The sequence below is a fragment of the Notamacropus eugenii genome, chromosome 2 (genome assembly GCF_028372415.1).
Source record: "Notamacropus eugenii isolate mMacEug1 chromosome 2, mMacEug1.pri_v2, whole genome shotgun sequence".
Classification (NCBI taxonomy): domain Eukaryota; kingdom Metazoa; phylum Chordata; class Mammalia; order Diprotodontia; family Macropodidae; genus Notamacropus; species Notamacropus eugenii.
In genome coordinates, this window is record NC_092873.1 from 469,317,123 (window position 1) to 469,338,539 (window position 21,417).

Sequence of the window (21,417 nt, forward strand, 5' to 3'; positions counted from 1 at the left end):
GACACACATCTAGTAAGTGTCTAAGGCTGGATTTGAATTCAGAACTTCCTAAATCCAGGCCCAGTGCTGTATCCACTAAGCCACCTAGCTGCTCCCAGACACAGAGCACTTCTAAGCAAATGCTTTTGAGGTAAATATTTGAAATGATTCTCCTTTCACTCATTTGACCTATGAGAAAGGGGCTTTGGGACTGAGAAGGCTTTGAAAAATAGAGGCTTCAGTCACCAGAGAACAGGAATCATAGCCATCCTTTCTATTCATTCATTTACCATCATTTTCATTAGATCCTAGCCTCTGATATGTCAGACAGTTTTCTATGGGGAGGAACTTGGAGGGTCTCTCTCTAATAATAATCCCATGCCTCTCTCCCAGGGCCTCTCCTGTGAACATCAAAATTTGACTTGTATCTCTCAAACACTATCTCCCAGCAGTCATCAGGCCAGGTTTGTTTATAACAATACAAAAAGAAGATAGATAAAACAGAAAGAACTCATTGCCAAGCCTTTTAAAAAACCAGTTGGGAAATCTCCTTCCAGGGAGCTATACCTGGGTTTCTCTGCATAAAGGTCAGGCTCAAAGCACCAACCCTAATCCCCTCCCCTGCACACACACACACACAGACATACACCAATTCAGTGCAACCTGTCACTGGCTAAATGTGACTACTAACACAAGGGAATGCCTAAGGAACATTTAACCCATTCATTTTAATTTTCTCTCAGTGACTGTCCTTTCCACTCAACACTGAACTGAATGACAAGAATTTATTAAGTATCTACTGTATGCACTAGACTGTGTTGGGTGCTCAAGATCCAGTGGTAAAAGTGAAACGTTCCCAGACATCATGGAACTTATATTCTAATGGGAGAAATGACGTGTGCATATGTAATGGTCAGGAGGCTCTGGGAGTGAGGGACATGGAAGGAGGCGTAATGAAATGCCCCAAATACAGCGTGGCATTTGAGCTGAGCTTAGAAGGAAACTAGGGGTTCTAGAATGTCCATTTCAGGTATGGGAGATGGACAAAGCAAAGGTATAGAGATGGGATATACGAGGAATAGCTCTTCTTTGTTTTAAAGTTGTTGTGCTTTTTCCTTTCTATATATGAAGGCAGTGATATGTGGTAAGACTGGACAGGTAGATAGGGGTCAGGTTATGAGGCCCTTGAAATGCTGTGTGGAGGCATTTATAGTTGACCTTGAAGTAATGTAGGGAGCCAATATGAGGCAACTATGTGGTTCAGTAGATAGAGCACTGGACCTGGAGACAGAAAGACTTGAATTCAAATCTGGCCTCAAACACTTACTAGCTGTGTGACCCTGGGTAAGTTACTTAACGCTGTTTGCCTCAGTTTCTTCCTTTGTAAAATGAGCTGGAGAAGGAAATGGCAATCCACTCTAGTAGCCTTGTCAAGAAAATCTCATGGACAGCATGATCCACATGGTCATGAAGAGTCAGACATGACTGAACAAGGAGCCAGTGGAGTTGGTTGAACAGAAGAATGGCATGGTCACAGGTGCTTTCAAAAAATCCCTTTGACAGTTGTATGAAGGAAGAATTAGGCTTGGGAGAGACTTGAGACAGTGAGACATACCAGAGGGCAATCACAATAGCCCAGAAGAGAGGTAGAGAGGTGTGATGGCTATGTGAGTGAGGTTATTGATGCAATAGATGGTACAATGGTAAAAAAAAAACAAGATTTGGCAATTGATCGAATATGTGGGGTGAGGGAGAAAGAAGAGTCCAGGAGGATGCCAAGGTTGTGAACCAAAGAACCATCTACAAATCCCTCTTGCAGTCTTTGGCAAAGAAAGAAGTAGATATTTCCAAGTCTGCCAATGCTTTAGGATATTTGGATGCTTGTGGGTAACACATGATCATGGAGGTCAGACTCTCTGACGTCTGGCCACTCTGCAGTTTTAGCACTACCTGTAGAACCATCTAATTGGGACCTTCAATTAAATGGAATTTTTTCTTTTTTTCTTCCTCTCTGTTTTTAAGAGAAACAACACACAAGATGATGAACTGACATCACTGATTAATTTAAAACCACTGAGCTTTTAGTGTCTGTCTTGGCATTAGTGTGGCTTTAGATCAGTTACTGTGGTCTTCTTCTAGGTCTAATATTCAATGATTTTGTGATTCTTATACCTACTTCATTCAACAACTCAACCCTATTTGTGTGCCTACTATTTGAAAGCTCCTATACTAGGCATTGAGAACAAAAATGATGACAATAGAACAGTATTTACAGAATTACTGGGGTGGGGAAAAAGAATACCTGAGTATATTTGTATCTGTACTTTTGTGCTTTATTAAACACATTAAGTGGTGTTATCTCATTCAACACTTTCTACAATCATGGGGGTGGGGTGAAGTTGTTGTTGTAGTCTGTCCTTCTTTCTCGAAGAGGACCATAGCACTGGCAAGTGAATTTGATTTAAGTGAGGCAGGGCTGTGCAAAGTCACCAGCCTCACTTTCTTCTCCAGAGCTTTCTGGGTTCAGTGTCAAGATACAAATCAGGACAACTGCAGCCAAGGTCTTTCCAGGTCTCAGTTTGACTGAGGCAGTGCTCACTCAGTTATTAAGGCTAGGTAAGAAATGAGACAAAGAGTGAGCTCTTTTGCCTAGTCAAAAAAAAAAAATCAATCTGGGAGGGGAAGACCCTAAGTGTTTCTGGTCAAAACAGAAACAATTGCTATTTACATTTACTCTGAGCCAATCAGGGCCCATTCAATGACTACTAAGTGGGTCTTGGAGTGGGACCTATTGTTGGCTAATCAACGACAGCCAGAGTGATTGGGTTTAAGGCATGATCCTTAAGAAAGAAATCTAGCCTGTAAACCTTAAGACGTCTGGAAAAGAAAGGAAGGGAAGGGGAGGGGAGTGGAGGAAAAGGGAGAGGAGGAGAAGGGAAGCAAGGGAAGAAGGAAGAAGGAGCTGCATTGCCCAACTAAAATGGCAGTTGGGTCCCCGGTGGGGTGGCCCATACTACTCACAGATTGTTGTTGGTACTCTGTTCTAGAAGAGGACCACAGCTTCAGAAAGGCAATGCCATGACTTGCAATTGGATTTAAATGAGGGAGGGCTGGGCAAAGTTACCACCCTCACTTTTTTCTCTAGAGCCATTTGGGTCCAGTGGCAAGATATAAATCAGGGTAACTAGAGTTGGCCATGGGGAGTTAGTGAGGAGGAGGTGGTGGAGTAAGCAGAAGAGAGAATAACTAACTCTATTTTGTAGGTGAGGGAACTGGCACTCAGAATTGTGATGTGACTCACCTACACAAGTGGCCAGTAACTGGGTTAGGATTTGAATCCAAGTGCGCTAATTTCAGATCTAGTACATAATCTAGTATGCTACAGCTGTTCACAGAAGGTTAGGTATTCAAGGTGAATGATATAGCGTAATATGAAATAAGATGAAATAAGATAATATTTGAGAAGTGTTTTGTAAACCTTAAAACACCATATAAACATTAACTGTTATTACTGTTGTTTATGAACTTTTCTGTTCGGTTTAGGAGCAAGTACATGGAATCACTGTGTGCTTCTTCAGGAAGTATCATTGACCCAACCCAGATGCTAACATTTCTTAGGCTTAGAATATCCACTCTCTGGATCTCTTCTCTAAGACTGAGTAGAAATTCACGTAACTCCCATGTGCATCTGCCCCAAGGTAGTCATTCCCCATTTGTGGGGGTGGGGATGGTATATGGATCTATACTTACATTCCTTCATGCCCAGGCACAAGCTGATGCATGATGGTCTTTCTGCTAAGTAAGATAAAGAAGGACCCACAGCAGTCTCTCATTTTCCTTTATTGACTGGTGCAAAGTGACCCCTACAAAAGTCTATCCTCCTGAATCCTGGCTAGTCATTCATTTTGGAGGCATCGCCAGTTATTGAAAACCAATTGTGAATACTTTGGGAACTCTCAGAAGGCACTAGCAGGCATGGCTACAATGTCCATGGGGAGATACCTCCAAATAAAGATCCATACTTTATAATACCATTAAGTTAATTAGGGATCTTATCAAATCAATGAGGGGTGGAACTTTCACCCCTGCTACCCCATATAAATAGGAGCAGTGTCTGCCATCTTCATTTCTATTACCTTGTCCTTTTCATCTTTTGATATAAGGGATCTTACATGAAAATGATCTAGGGACAAGTCACCATCCCATTCTTTGTCTACATCTAATCTGAGAACTTGAGCTTTTCGTAGCTGAATAAATCTTGAGATGCAAATTCATTTTCTGTAGGCTCACTGAAAGCATCTTCAAGACAATTCCAGTAGCAGAAAGTTTAATGGAGATTATTTGTATTTTATTCCATTTCTAGGTGGAGCAGTAGATAGAGTGCGGGGCTTAAATTAGGACTTCAGTTCAAATCCTGCCTCAGACATTTAATAGCATTGTGACCCTACATAAATCATTTAATCTCTTTTAATCTTAGTTTCCTGATCTGTAAAATGAGGAATTCTGATGGCTCCTATCATCCCTTTAATTCTAAATTTGACCCATATGATTGGGAATTCTCCTGCTAAATCTCTACATTTTGGAAACTTTTTATTTCATGTTGCTTGGAGAGTAAAACGATTAAAACATTATATCTAGGAGATTTGAGGCAATAGTTTTGTTTAGCATAATGATGTTCCCACAGTGGTTTATCTCTGGTATTCTCGTAGATATTTTGAGATCTGTATTTATAACCCAGGTATTTGTCATCTGTTACTTTAGGAGGGATAGTGAGCTTCTGATATAGAATCCGGGCCACTAAATTATATCCTTAAGATCTTTTCTCTTTGAACCCCATCAAACTATGATGAAAAGAAAAGGATAGTAACAACAATAAAAATAATAATAATAGCTAATATTTATGTAGCATTTTGAGGATTGCAAATTGCTTTATAGAGATCATCTCATTTTGTCCTCACAACAATCCTATAAATTAGGTGAGATTATTACCTTCCCTTTGACTGGTAAAGAAACTGAGGCTAAATTGAATTAAATGACTTACCCTGAGTCTCATAGTAAGTGTTGGAGGAAGGATTTGAACTCTGGACTTCCAATGGCTCTAGAATCTTCTTCGCTATTCCACCTAGTTTCATAGTGCCATGTGTGCTATGACTGTAATAGAATATACATTTATGAGCATTAGTAATTCTCAAAGAAAAATATTATTCGTCCATGCTCATACCTGGCTCTTTGATGTGAAGGCCTCCAAGAGAAAGGCTGGATTCTATACCTAGGAGGAGGCTAATAATAGATAAAATAGAAAAAATGCAAAAGATAGAGATTTCTATGATCTTTCTTCTTGGTTGCTCTTGTCATATAACCCTTGAATGTTTTGTCTGCAAATATTAGGATGAGATGCTGGATCCCAATCTTATTAGAGTCATAAAGCCTCCAAACTCAAACTGTCCAAACCCCCATAGAAACTTAGGTTGGCGTGGCTTCAAGCACCTTCTGCTGCCTTCTCCTCCAACCCAGGAGCTGTATGACTGCACAGGTAGCCTTGGGCCACACCAGTCACATCCTAACATCACTCAGCAAAGTCAGTGCAATGGCTTGTCCATATTGCTTTTTCCTTGTAACCACTGAGAAAAACAAATTTAAACAGCCAGGTTGCATAGTGGATAGAGTACCACACTTGGAGTAAGGAGTACCTGAATTCAAATTCTGATTCAGAAGCTTTACAGGTATGATCAGGGCCAAGTCACTTAACCTTTCTGTGCCTCAGTTTCTTTATCTGTACAATAAGGGAGTTGTACTCAATGACTTATAATATCCATTCTAGGTTAAATTAGGGGTGTATGGGGAGGGGGTATATGTGTGTGTATGTGTGTGTATGTGTGTGATGGGGGACTCTTAGAATCTTAGTATTCTGGTGAAGCTCATGTAATCCCTTCAAAAAATAAAAGAATAAATGTTTTCTTTTTAAAAATTTATAATTGAAGGAACTGCTAAATTTAATCAAATAAGATAAATTTTAATAAAAATAAATTTAATAAATTGTTAGATTAATTTAGTATATTATTATATAATAAATTAAAATAATTTATTAATTTAATTATTATTTAATAAAAATAAAGATGTGATTTTTTCATCCACTGAGTTCATGAACCCTCTGAAATCTCTCCACAGACCTGGGCTAACCTCCATGATCATGTCCTATGATCCATTTGTCAACACTCTGGAGCCAGAGCCAACTTTTCCATTTCTCACGCTACAATACTCTCCTTTATTCAGAGTGACTTTTCATTACCTGTAAGATAAAAGTTAACCTAGGAAAAGTTATAACAGAGAATTCTGGCAACTGGAGTGGATGCATTGCAAGTGGCAGGGGGAGACAAAAACCCTAAAATATCTCATGACTAATGTATACCATCGTTGCTATTACCATCAGGGCAGGCTGTATGTGGGTAATCCTTCCCAGTACAGAGTGTTTACCATCTATGTGAATTGATGGCCCACAAGATTCTGGGGCCTCTCAGCCCAGCACTAGGAGCAGGACTTTTCCTAAGACAGCAACAGTGATGCTTTCCTCCTTCCCCTTTGGTACCCCCCTGGTCCTACCCTGTTCTGCATGACTGTTGCAGGAAGGAAGCATCTTCCTGCTAAGTCAGCACCCTGGGGCAAAACCCCAGTTGCCATGTGCTAATTATGGCTCTGAATTTAGTTCACTGTTTCCCCAACATGTATGCAGCTACATTTACTCACTATCTTTCAGAAAGATCACTGTTTGGGTTGTGAAGCATTTTTTCCCCATTTTGTCCAATGTCCCACTTCTACAATAAAGTCGTTAAATCCGTATCAGAATACAAGATAGGAAAGAGGAGCATGGGTAAAGCAGAGCTTTTCTCCTACCCACATTAATTTGTTCATTCAAGGAATATTTACTGAGAGTGGATTATGCCTCATAAGAGGACAGTATGCTTAGGCTTACAACCAGGCCTAAATGTATGTGTCCTGTCCCTGACCCAGCTCTGTGACTCCGAGCAACTCAGCCTTTCCCAGTACTCTAGGCTAGGCTATTGTCTAAGACATTTAGTGACAGAGAAGGTGCCAATCTGCGTTAACAGAGGGAGTTTCTTACAGGGAATTTCCTCTACTAGGAAAATCACTAATCTAGCCCTGATCTCTTTGTGTAACATACTGTGAGGGGAGAGGGGAGGAGGAGAAGATGGCAAGGTATACAAGGGTAAATTAGACTCTCTTCCTTCTGTGTCTTCCAGCCTAGTAATAACAGTCATAATAAGTCACATTTATGTTTTATAGCTTGCAAAGTGCAGTGATAAAACTTGTACATCATAAAATAAGAAACTGTGATAAGAATTAGAATATCCATTTTTAAGAGGACAATATCCATCAGATCAGATGAGAAAGAACATTCAGTTGGAGGATCAGGGAAGACTTCACAGCGGAGGTGCCAGTTGATGGTGGGCCTAGGAGGTCAACAAGCAAATACAGAGAGGGAGAAGATCATAGGATCATAGATTTAGAGGCATCTCATTGGCTGACATATGTTTACTTCTTGTTTGTTCCTCCCCCTTCCCAGGTCTAGAATGATACACAAATTAATTCAACTATTGCTCCTAGAAAGGGTAGGTCCACCAACTCCCTTAGGGCTCCAGTCACTCACCATCCTAGTAATTTTCCGAACTGAAATATTCCTCAATTTCCCTATAATGAGGCTAACAAAATAAATGCTTTTTCATTCATTCATGGGTGTCAAGGAGGACTAGCCCCTCTGAAGTGAAGGCTTACTGGGCCCTTTTCAGGGCTGCTCATCCTCCTTTGGTGTCCACTTTCACCCAACTCTCACCTGTGGCTCCAAGAAGCTGGAGCATGCCCAGTGGTCACACCCTGGTAAAACTGACCCAGAAGAAGGATTAAATCTGTCTAGGCTGAGGGGAACCTATAGACCTCAAACCTGGTGCATTAGGGTATGTCTACCCCAAGCATTCCCCCAGTGAAATAAATAGATGAGAACAATTTATTCCAACAGCCATATGAAGGCAGCTGAAGCAGGAGCTTAGTTTGGTCAGATATCAAAGATGCCAAGGTCATTCACTACATCCCAAGCCATCACCAGTTATCCTAACTTTCGTCTTGCCACTAGATTTCAGTGACTCAGGAAGAGAAGCTGAGGACTGTGCAAATCTGCCCCACTTTGATCTAATTCATGAGCAAGTCATGAACTGTGATATCACTGGTTCTCCTAGAAAACAAAGGACAAATAGCATAGGATGTTAGAGGTCAACTAGCTAAATCATCTCATTTCACAGATGAAGGAACTGAGGCCCAGAGAAATTAAGTTACTTGCCCAAGGTCACACCCCTAGTAAGTAGCAGAGCCAAGATTTGAACCTAGGTTCCCCTGACTCCAGATCCAGTACTCATTTCATTGTTCTGCACTGTCTCCTCTGAAAGAGCTTTAACATTCTCTACTAAACATAAAGGCTAATTTCTATATTTATAGATCATTAGAAAAAAAAAGTTAACACCTTGCCCTATTTGCTGCTTTGATGCCTATCTTAAGGGAAATTTAAACTCTTGTTTTGATTTTTACCCTTTATATCTGACAGTGTTCAATTTTCATCCTGTGATCACTGATTTCTGCGTGTGTTGGGACTACAGAGTAGAATGCAATGAGCCAAATAACGTTTGCCTCGTGCCCAAGATCCTGATGACTGAGAATTGGGACTGAAACTCCAACCCAAGGCTGGATTAGAATTCTAGCTACTTTTAGCCGTGGAATTCAGGATATCAGGCTGACTTTTCACTTCACCCTTATCTGTCTTAGGCTACCTTCAAATCATCTTAGTTTATACTTTATTGCTAGATTTCTGTAGGTGTGAGATATCATTAAAGCTACTGCAGAAGGAGTCACCAAAGGGGAGCTTTCTCTTGATCACATACTAACTAATTCACATCTAATGACCAGTTTATACTATCAATTCAGATTACGTGCTCAATCAGCTAACAAACAAGCATTTATTAAATCCCTACTGTGTACATGCTAGGTATTATGTTAAGTGCTAGGAATACAAAAAAGGGGAGACACTGAAAAATATAAGTATTTACTAGGTATATAACATAGGGGCGAAATAAAGACAAGATAATGAGGATGAGGAAGGACCCAAATGGCTAGGGACTTGGGAAAGGAGCCATGTATGAAGTGGTACTGGAGCTGAGCTTAGGGATTCTAAGATGTGGAGCTGAGGAAGGAGTACATTCCCAGAGCTGGAAGGGGCCTTAGAGGTCATCTTCTAGTTCAAACCCCCTGTTCTACAGATGAGAAAACTGAGGCTGAAGGTGTTGAAGTAACTCAGAGAGAGAGTAGGAAACAGCTGGAATTTAAACCTCTAGTTCAACTCTCATTTTTTATGGATGTGGGAGCTGAGGGCCAGAGAGATCCAGCAACTTTCCCCAAGTCCTATGGATTGTTCATAATAGAACTGGGTTTCCAAACCAGATTTTCTGACTCCAGATATATCACTCTTTTTTCTTTACCACAAATGTTTCTGCTACATCAACCAGTGAAGGTATCAGATACATATGAAACAGACACACACACACACACACACACACACACACACACACACACACACCGCTTTGGGGAAACAGCCACTAAGAAAAGTCAAGACCTTTAGCACAGGGACTGCCTTTTCCCTTTCTTTGTATCACCAGGCATATATAGGCACTTAATAAATGTTTGTCTGATGGACTGTCATTTATAGTTTTTAAGTGTGGGAAAAGTAGTCTGCCTCAGAAACTTCTAGAATAAAACTCTGCTACTGCTACATCCTTTAATCTCTGAAAATCAGAGCAGACCATGTCTATGTGTTAGCTAGTAGCCTTTATGATGTCAATGTAATGCTGTCTTTAAGTGGATCGATATGCATATATCTTTAAGATCTAAAGAACAGCAAGGGTAAGTTTTAGAGCATTGCCAAAAGCATTGTAGTCACTCTGTGCTAGCCTACTGGGGACACCCTTGCAATATACTCTGAAAAAGGATTATTTAGTTAAAAACCAATTGTTCTTTATTTATAGTAACTTGATACATTGTTTTTTGCAAAGTGCCATTCTTCTTTTAAAGTTGCTGGTAACAAGGCTAAGTATCATGACATTTGAAAAAGCTCTAATTCAGGGTTTATCCTTCTCTAGGTACTATACAAAGCACTAGGCATACAAAGAAAGGCAGAGGCGTAGTCCCTGCCCTCATGAGGTTTATATTTTAATGGAGGAGACATATGAGCAGCTACGTACACAGATACAGAAAACATAAATACAGATATAGAGAAAGATAGAGACAGAAAGATGAAGAGACAGAGAAAGACAGAGACAGAGACAGAGAGACAGAGAGACAGAGATAGAGAGACAGAGAGAAAGACAGAGAGAGAGACAGAGAGAGAGACAGAGAGAGAGAGAGAGACAGAGAGAGAGAGAGACAGAGACAGAGAGAGAGAGAGACAGAGACAGAGACAGAGAGAGACAGAGAGAGACAGAGAGAGAGACAGAGAGAGAGAGAGAGAGAGAAAAGCAATCTGAGAGATAATGCCATTAGCATGTGGGAGAACGGGGAAAGGGCTCCTTTGAGCTGAGTTTTGAATAAAATTAAGGAAACCAAGAAGTAAGGTGAGGGGGCAAAGCACTCCAGGCATTGAGGTAGCCAATGCAAAGGCAAAGAGGTGGGAGACAGCCTGTTATGTTTGAAGAACAGGAAAGAGGCCAATAGTATAGGATTAGCTATGCATTTTTCCTCTTGGAGTAACAATAGATTTTGCTAACCGCCCTGGTAGGCTGAGGGTTAGACCTGGGTAGTAATGCTGCACCTCGAAGCGATTTGGTCAGTTTTGATCTTCAGAAAGCTATTCTGCATGTTGTTCACAGCCTTTTGATGCTGTGGGTTTGGGGAGAGAAATAGAGGAGAAAAAGAAAAAAAAGACAGAAATTAGGAGACAGATTTGATATGTTCAGGGCAGAAGGAGGAAGGTCAGAATGAGGGTAGTAATTCTTTGGGGCCTGAAGTGGATCTCAGAATACCAAGGTCAGTTTAATTATCTTCCCATAGCCCTTGTAATCTGGCATGTCTCTTTGCTAGAACCTTACTCCAGACTACTCCAATAAAGAGAATAGATTAAAAAGAAATGTGAAAAATCACTCTATCTGGAACCTCAGAGTTAAAAGGAACCTTAGAGATCATGTCAGATCAGCTTCTCCAAGAGCTGTAGGGCTCAGGAAGTTACTGTTTCACTTGACTGATATCACAAACCTCAGAATCTCAGGGTTGAAAAGAACTCAGAGGTGATATAATCCAAGCCATACCTGGCACAGCAGCAGCAGCAGCATCTTAAAACAACTAGCATTTATATGCTTTAAGATCTGTAAAGCATTTTACAAATATCTCAGTTTATCCTCACAATAACCATGGGGGGATTGTTATTATTTCTATTTTACAGAAGAGGAAACCAAACTGAAGATAAATTAATAGTTAGTAAATGTCTGAGGAGAGATTTGAACTCAAATGTTCCTGACTCTAGGAATATCTCCACCCCATCACTTAGATGGAGCAGATCCTATTTGTCTTTAACTATTCGCAAATTCTGCTTATCCCTTGTGTTAAGCACACTCACGCTTGCCCATTTTCTACTGGAGTCTACTTTGAATTGATGGACAGCTCCTTAGTCTTCTGCAGAGAATAGCGCTTTCTCTAGATGTCAGGCAGAGGCATCCTAGAGAGAATAGGAGGATGGATGGGACAGTGGTCATTTGCCTTGGGTAATTCTCTTCTCATATGTCCCAGAATGATTTCTGGAGCAGCAGAAATAAATAGGGGGGAATGAGTAAGGAAGTCCCATCCCTAACCCTCCAACCTTTCTAAGGCTTAAAGGAATTGAAAAGGATTAACTGCATCTTGATTTTAATTGTGACAGCCAGTAGACATCAACCAACGAGTGTCCCTTCAAATGTTTAATAGCAATTACAAGTGTTAATGATGGAAAACTGGTGGCTCTGGAGGTGAATTAAAAACTCAAGAGAACTGCTTCATGACTGTTGTCACAGTGCCCCCCAGTGGTCACAGAGCCGTTGTGCATCCTAACTACTAGGAAACTAGAGGGAGAGGATTGTTGTAGGGTCTTCTTATTGATATAGAACAAGAGTTCTTAACCTTGTTTGTGTCATGGACCCCTTTGGGTGGTCTGGTGAAGCCTAAGGACCTTTTCTTAGAATAATGGTTTTAAATGCATGAAATAAAATGCATAGGAATAGAGAAGAAATCAATTATATTGAAATTCCCTTATCAGAGTATATTGTAAAAATAAAATAAGTTCATGAACCGCAGGCTAATACAATCTACTTATTTTTTCATTTGGGGAAACTGAGGTTTGGGAATGTTGGATGATTAGCCCAAAATCACAGAGTTAGTGTCAGAGGTGGGGTTCGAAGTTCCTCTGGCTCCTGAGTCAGTGCCTTGCTCTCCTTTTTCTTTTGTTACACTTGTATTTCTTTTTATTTCCAGTATTTTCTAGAGTCATGGATTTAGAGCTAGACAAAGGGTTCTTTGAGGTCATCCCTTCCCCATCCATTTTATAATTGAAACATCTGAGATTCAGAGAGGGGCAGAGACTTATCCAAGGTTTTATAAGTAGTGATTGTCAGATGCTGGAGTGAGGGGAAATGGGTTTAAATGCCCATTTCTTATTTACCACCTAAGTGACCTTGGACAAGTCACTTCTACTTCAGTTTCCTCACCTTTAAAATGAAGGGGTGTGGTGGATCAGATGATCTCCTAGATCCTTTCCATCTCCAGATCTTTAAGTCCATTACATCCAGCTGGAATTCAAACCCAGGTGTTCTGACTCCAGATTCTTCGCTCTTCTCCACACTAGAGATATCAAATATCTAGGCTCATACATCCCCACGATTCTCCTGAGGGCTGACCAAATCAGATTAAAATAAAATCGGGAAAAAGTGAACAAAATGAATAAAAATACACTGAAACCTAGTAATATGGTAATGTTAATATAGGATTTTTGCCACAGGGATCCCCACGTACTTTTTTCATTGTTGTCCGGTCGTGTCTGGCTCTTCATGATCTCATTTGGTTTTGGTTTGGGTTTTTGGCAGATACTGGAGCAGTTCACCATATCTTTCTCCAGCTCATATTACATATGAAAAAACTTACGCACACATAGGGTTCAGTAACTTGCCCAGGATCACAGAGTTAATAAGTGTCTGAGGACAGATTTGAACTCAGGAAGAGGAGTCTTCTAGACTCCAGGTCCAGAGCTCTAGTCACTATACCACCTAGCCACCTTCTGTGGACTATTTGGTTACCCCCATTTCTATTTGACTTTGACATGCCCACCCTACAACACTGCAAGGCCCAGCCAATAATTTCTTGCAACATGTCCTATAATTGAAAAATAAAATAAAATAGAAAGTCCTCTTCTGTTTATTTATGTGTCATATAAGTGGAATTTTTGAGATGGTCAGATGAGATACATTGTAATCTTTCTTCCCTTACATTGTAGCTGTTCTCCAGTTATTCTAGGCTTCAGAGTGCCATCTACTGGTCATTTTCAAAGTAGACACTTGTTTAACAATTACATAAGCAAGACTGTGTTTACTGTATGCTGAAATAGGGCTAATTATATAGAGTTATTATATTCTATATAGAGTGCCAGGATCCACTTGAGTTACCAGAAAAAAAGCCTCACAGAGACATTTTTTGAAACTTTGCTTCTGAAAGAAGTACTCCTCACTGATTTTCTGTGCTCAAATTCCCCTTTTTCCTTTCTCTTTGTTACAAAGAACAATGTCACAGAAACAGATCTCTGGGAGTCCTCAGATATCTCATTCATTCTTGTTGCTTATTCCTGGTCAGTGGTTATAGTCCTCCTAACAGAAACCATGGAGTGCTTACAGTTGAGTTTGGAAGAGACCAAAGCTCTGGTGGGCTGGAGGGGGAGGATAGGTAGGGATCAGTCACTCAGTCAACAGTCAGCAAGCATTTATTAAGCGCTTACTATAAGCCAAGTTCTGTGCTAATCTCTAGAAATACAAATCTAGGCAGAAAAATAGTCCCATTCTTAAGGTTCCATTCATACTGGTCTATGTCTTGTGACTGGACCTGCAGATCTCTAGAAGAGAGGGTGAGGTTGGCGATTTCGCTCACGTAAATCCAATTCTCATACAACTCATGGCATCACACCCCTGATTGTCATATAAGTGACACCTCTTAGAAAAGGAAGGACAAACACAAGAGCAGCATTCTAAGAGGGAGAATATAATACATAAAAGGGGGCTGCAGAGGCATTGGGATATAGCAAAAAGGACTTACTTAGCTTAGGGGCTTGGTAGAGAAAGTCTGGAGTCCATTCTGGAGAGGAATGAGACCTGGCTGGCACAAACACTCTTCTTAAATGGAGGTTCTGGGAGGGACCATCCAATCAGAGAGAGAACCTACTGGGAGTGAAGGGTACTTCCAGGGCTGGAGTGAGGCTTTAGGATAAATGGTTAGGGTATGATAAAGTCCAGAGTGCAGATAAGCATAAGAGTTTTAGGATTATGGATACTCTTTCCTGAAGGGCTGAAAACATCAAAGTGTGAAACTGAATCTCCGTAAAGACATATCCACTTAGTCTGGAAACCCTCCAAGGGATCTGGCAAGTTGGTCCAGGTATCATCTCCTTTGCGATGGAATCACATTTGGTTTCGCTATTTAAGATTTTACAGAGTTGTTCTTGACTCAAAAGACCTTCAGCTCAAATTTTACATCCCTTATTAAGCAATAGGTCATCTGTGATGAAAAGTACATGGTGAACCTTTCCCCTACTTTAGAGAAACAGGAGGCATCTACCCAAATTGATACTACTAGTATTACTAAGTAACTCACACACTATTCTATCCCATGCATTGTGGTTTCTCCAATTGATTTTAATTTAATAGCCATTTTATTAAGTGCCTATTATATGTCAGGCACTGTACTAGGTGTTGGATGCACACAAAACTGTCTTTACACTCAGGAAACATATATTCCACTGGTGGGGGTGAACTTCAAGTACACAGATAAATAAATACAAAATACTTTCAAAATAATACTATAATTGGAGGAGGCACTAATCATTGAGGGAAGCAGAAAAAATCTCTTAGAGAAGGGGGCACTTGAGGGAATTTTGAAGGGAGGTAGGAGAGTTTCTAAAAAGTGGAGGTTAATATAAACCACATTTCAAGCATAGGGCAGATCCCATCCAAAGGCAGAGAGATGGCAGGTGGAATGTTGGGTATGGGAAGGAGCAACTCAAGACAAAAGGGAGGCTATCTCCACCCTCAACAAACCTACTTTCTACTGAGGGAATACAACAAGGTCACAAACAAAAAAATACAGGCTATTCACAAAACAAACACAAAGTGATTGGGCAGGGTACTAATAACACTTCAAAGACCTTTCAAGGAGGCACAAGTGAGTACAAGGAAAATGGATCTTTTTTTTAAAATAGAGACTAAAAATCCTTTTTGTTTGTTTAGTATTTTAGTTTTCCCCAGTTACATGTAAAAACAATCTTTAACATTTGCAACTTCTCTCCCTTCCTCCTGTCCCACTCCCCTCATTGAGAAGGCAAGCAATTCAATATAGGTTATACATGCATAGTCATACAAGACATACATATTTCCATATCAGCAAAGATAATAGATCTTGAAGGGACCTCAAAAGCCTTCTGGTCTAATTTTTTTTCCATTTTACAGAATAGGAAACTGAGGTCCCATGTGGTTAAACAATTTGTCCAAGGTCACAAGGGTGAGAGATGCAAACTGAAGCCTGTTCCTCTGAGAGAAACCATCAGTCCTTTTTCTACTGCTTGGCTGTGTGAGGGATGATCACGTATACTTGGGTAGATACATATTGAATAATGAATAAAATGAGCATCACAAGAAAGCTTTGAAGAACCCTAAAAGCAATCCCTCTTTCTGCTAATGGAAATGGGACTTCTTTTGGATCTTTCTGAGTTCCTTTAAAGTCCTTCCATCCATCCCCTGCCCCCTACTCCTCAAAGATCCAGCTTGTCAGGTATCCAGGGATGCTTGAGAAAACACCCTCATACATATTCAACCACTGTCCATTGCCCCCAGAAGATTATTTTTACACTGACACCAGCAGTTAATGCTTCATAATGGAGCCCATATTCACTCTGAAAGGGTTCAGGACTTCTTTGATGCACAGCATTTTGATCCTCTACAACTTTCTCTTCAAACTTTTTTCGATCAGAGTGAGAATTACAAGAGCATAGGAGGCTAGAATAGCACTGCCAATGGATAATGTCTTTGGAAGGGGTTTGATGAATTCTGCGCTGTGTCCAGCTCGGTGGTGAATGTCTCCATCAAAAATAGAATTGGAACCCCCCAACTTGTTTTTCATCTCTCAGCCAAGAGCGGCAGGGTATTTTTTTTAAACACAGTACTCTCTACCTACTCAAAAAGCATTTTCCCCATCTTCTTATCATTGTTTTAACACTTAAACATAGAAGTGCCGATTTACTTTCTGGCATAAAAGTGATATCAGAGAAGCAAGCTGTTCATTCCTGAACTTCTCTGAGTTCACCTACAAAGTTTTCCCTTTACCACCCATAGGAAATGGCCAAATGATCTGATGATACTAGCGGGGAGGTAACTAGGAATCAAGGCTCCAGGCTAACCTTCCTGCCCTTGACAACCTAACTTAATGAGTAACCTGTAGAGTGGATTTCCCCACCAAAACTGGAAGTCTTTACTCTTGTATATCCCTCCTCCAGGAGATATTCTGACATGATCAAGGATTAAATCCTGATGTCCAACTGAGAAAAAGAACATGACATTTTCTGATGCCTCCTGCCTTTGTTTGCTTCTCTACTTTTCCCCATTTTCACCTTGTCTTTCTTTTTATTTCTTTGGCAGGCAACTCCCCCTCAGATGAATCAGAGGAGCGGGAGCGAGACCCTAAAGTGCTCACATTCCCAGAATATATTGCCAGCCTGTCCGAGTCGGGCACTAAGCGCATGGCAGCTGGAGTCCGTATGGAGTGTCAGAGCCGAGGCCGGTGCCCCTCATCTTGTCCACTGTGCCATGTGACTGCCAGCCCTGATTTGCCCGCTGAGCCAATTCTCCTGGAGGTTACCAAGGCAGCTCCCATCTATGAACTGGTTACTAACAACCAGACACAGCGGGTGAGAGACCCAGGGCTGTCAACTCCAGATGAAAACACAACAGGGGATTTCACAGATGGGTTCAAAAAGTGACAGGATACGGTGAAGCTCCACAGTAGACTAAAGCTATTAGAATATTTTAGTTAATCCGAGAGCTTGATTTGCATGGGTTTGCATGTTTGCATATCAAATTTAATTAGTTCATTCCTACCACCTATGGAGTCCAATTGGATATTCAGGGCTCAGCACACCTGAAATTATACTACAAGTTTTTTAACCCATAAGGCTTAGAGAGAGGAGGCAGTCATGAGGAATAAAAACCAAGCAGAAAGTGGGTGCTCCCCCTCCCTATCCATTTTCAGTCATGAAAGTCAATATCTGCATGACTCTGGGTGATGGGACATGGACAGGTCAACTCGGAATGTTTCTTCATTGGCTTTGGGTCATGGGCATGGGAGTGGAACCAGTTTCCCTTAATAACTTCTGAACCCAGAACTAACTGGCATATAGAAATGGGACTACAGCCATGTGGCAGCTGTCCACTAGAGTCAGGTTTTCATGCCAGCGTCATTGTGACTTGTAAGATTCTCCATTTTATCACCTTTGGTCTCCATAGAAGATGCTAATAGCCTCTTCTCTCTGCCATATGCTATGGCTCTGAGTCACTTGGTCTCAGTCACTATGTGTGATGACATTCTCTATAACTAAGAATCCAGGGAAAATTATTGAGTTCTGGATCGGAGTTGGGAAGCTAGGAAAATCTGGCAAAGGATATTCTAAAGAAAATCCTCATCTTCCTTCCACCCACCTCGTCTTTGATTAGTCTTTCTGAGAAGAGTAATTTCAAAACAGATATTTAGAAATGGAAGGGACCTTTGAGGTAAAGATGTAGATTAACCTTCCATGAGCCAACAACTTCTAATGTTTAAGGTGGGATCAAACCCAACTCATCTCTACTTCAGGTGCAATAATCCTTTCCCCTGGCAGAATATGGTACTACCAAGGGTGGCAAAGTAAGGGACTGATATATCTGATGCCCTCTTATTAAGGGCAGTACTACTGATGAGTTATAATCATGAGAGCCTTCCAGGGAACATCTCATCTCTCTTGAGGATACAAGAAAAGGTAGCAGGAGGATAAAATATTTTCTTTTCTCCTTCCCTTCCCCTCCTTTTTTTTTAAAAAAAGAGAGATGTGTGAGGCACCTTGTTATATAGCTGACACTCAGACTTCGGGTCTAGTATTACTGGAACTATGGAAAATGTGTGGGTGGAGGGGTGTGCCCACCTATTTTTGTTTCTTCAGTCACTAATGTTCTTTAAAATTACTCAGTTCAGTATCTGAACATGACCAGACTTCCTCTGATCAAAAAGCCCCCTTACTCCTCAACCAAATCAGAATGAGTGTGGGCAATGGCAAAAGGGTGGGGAGGCTTAGGAACAAGACCCCAAGGAGTGTCCCCTGCCATTGCTTCTGTGAGGGGGCAGGAGCTCCAGGTCTGTCCCTGCCCCTTCACAGATGGGGAGCACATGTCCCCAGAAGCAGCCTTAGCCCAGGGTCTGGTGCAACAATGGCTCTACTTGACAGAGAATTTGAGTTTCTGGAGCAGGGTTAATGAATGCCACCAGATGGGGGTAGGGCAAGGGAGTAAACTCCCAATGCCTGAAGGTGCGTCTGGAGGAGAGGGCTTCGGGTGAGCCTTCCCTTCAGGGTTAGCCTTAAGAAAGTAGTCAGTTTGTCTTAGGCTAGGTGTTCATTCCCCTGAACCCTTTGCCAAACACCTAAGACCATCCTCCTCTTCCTCCACCTTTTAAAAACAAATAACGGAGGAGATTCATGTGTACCTTAATAGTGTACTCTCCAAAGTCATATGATGTCGGTAGAGTTGTATTCCTCTCCCTGCTCTCCTTTCTTTCTGTCTGTCTCTTTCATTTTCTCTCTTTCTTCTCTCTTCCCCTCCCCATCTCTTTCTCTAATTTCTCTTTATTTCTCTTTCCCTTTCTCCCTCCTTTTGTCTCTCTGCTCTTTTCTCTTCTCCTCTCCCATCCCCTCCTCTCTTCTCCTTTCCTCTTCCCTCCCTTCACCTCTCCTCTTCTGCCCTCTCCTCTTCTCTTCTCTGTCTTTTTGTCTCTTCTTTCTCTCTCTTTCCTGTTTTCAGACTCTCAGTCTGTCTCTTATGTGTGTTTCCCACTTCTCCATCCTTCTTTCCCTCTCAAACACGATATTTTCCTTCTCCTCCATTCCTTTTCTTTCTCCCTGAAGTTATTTCAGGGAAACAAATGATATAATGAAATTGAAAAGAATCTTGGAGATCATTTACTTTCACCTGTACCTGAACAGAAATCTCCTACACTCCTGACAAGTGGTCCTCCTGCCTCCATGTTTGGGATAACCCCTTTACTTCACATTATTAGAAAATTGTTGTTTCAGGTTTTTTCCTCTTAACATCAAAACAAAATGTGCCTTTCTGCAATCTCCACCTACTGCTCCTTGGTATGCCCACTGGAGCAAAGCAGGACAAGTCTAATCCCCAAGATGGCCCTTCACATACCTGAATATTATGGCCATGGCCCCTTGAGTCTCCTCTCCTCTAGGGTAAATACCCCTAGTTTCTTCCATCAACCTTATTGTGGTTTGGTCTGTAGTCTACTTGGTATCTTAGAGACCTACCAGGATGCATTCCTACTTATGAATATCCTTTTTAAAATGTGGTGTCCAGAATCAGATGTCGCCTGATCAGGGAAGGGCATGATGGGACTATCACCTCCCTTACTCTGGGCACTGTTTCAGAGGATGAAGTTGGACTACAGTAATAATGATAATAATATTATTGTTAATAGTGATAGTAATAGCAAACATTTATTTAGCACTATAAGGTTTACAAACCACTTTCCATATGTTATCTCATTTGAACCTCACATTCCTGTAAGATAAGAGCTATTATTGTCTCTAATTTACAGACAAGGAAATGGAGGCCAAGAGAAGTTAAGTAACTTGCCCAATGTCACCCAGCTGCATACTTCACAGCTGCACAGTTCAAATCTTTCTAGCTCCATATGCAACACTCAATCCACTGCACAGCCTAGATACATTAGTTATTAGCTTCTTCTTTCAATGACAGCTATGACAGGCTTAGGCTTTTTAAAATACCTTTTCTTTATTTTGTTAATTATTTCCTAATTACATGTAAAAAAATTAACATTCATTTAATAAAAATTGAGTTCCAAATTCTCTGCCTCCCTATCATCTCCCTTGAGGAATCAAGCAATGTATTGATTATACATGTGAAGTCACGTGAAATGTATTTCCATGTCAGTCAGAGAACACGAGGTTTTGTTGGTTACCATGACACCCTGGTGATTCAATAAAATAAAGTCCTAACGCTAGAGCTCCAGATCTTTTCCAGATTAGCGCCTTAAAATGTCCCTCCCGTTCTCTTTAGGACCTTGAGTAGGATATTGGTCCAACCTCTCCGGACACTGGTTTGTTCATCTGCAACCTGGGAACGTTAGAATGACGTGGATAATCCCTTCTAATTCTGTGATTCTAACACTAAGCAGAAGCAGATGGGGCCTGTCCTTCATTTCCCCTAACTAGAGTGCTTAGAAATGAAAGTAAGGAGGGATAGTCCAGGTCCCAAGCTTTTTACTTAGCAGGCTTTATCAGACTCTCCTGCCACCCTAAAAAGCTTTCTTTCTCCCTTCCTTCTCTTTTCTCCTCCTCATTCCCTCTCTTACCTGATAACCAAAGATAGAAATATAGAAGACCTTGAGGGAAGGAAGAAAGAACCATGCTGGAAGTTTTCAACACTCAAATAAACACTTTGTGCTATTTTTCTCCCCCTATTTGTCCTGTCTCCTTTGGATGGGGAGGCCCTGCAGGTCAACGGCCACTTCTCACTTCATGTGGACTCTAAGGCCCACCCCAGGGTTCCTTTGATTTTTTTAACTACCCTCTTGAATAGGCTTCAAGGGTGCCTTGACCCCCTTGAATGAGGCTGTCTTTTTAATTTCAAGTACTCCTTATCCAGTTTCTTCCAGAGCATTTATATGATTGCTTATTCTGGTTCAAAACTCATTGTAGGAAAGTGAGAAGCATTATAGAAAAGGAGGGTATAGAGGGGAGGGAAGGAGGGAAAGGAGGAGGATACTGGAGGAGGGCACTCAGAAGAAAATCTCAGATTTGTACCCCCTGGTCCATTCCATGTCCCCCCCACCCAACCT

The 21,417-nt window shown here is 41.1% G+C and overlaps 1 protein-coding gene across 1 annotated transcript in view; it reads left to right on the forward strand.

Moving 5' to 3' along the window:
* ASTN1 (astrotactin 1) overlaps positions 1-21,417 on the forward strand; it is a 461,200-nt gene that overhangs the window by 407,149 nt on the left and 32,634 nt on the right. Inside the window, exon 17 of the mRNA XM_072648560.1 lies at positions 16,947-17,215. Within this exon, the coding sequence (XP_072504661.1) occupies positions 16,947-17,215 (269 nt within the window). The remainder of the gene's footprint in view (positions 1-16,946; positions 17,216-21,417) is intronic.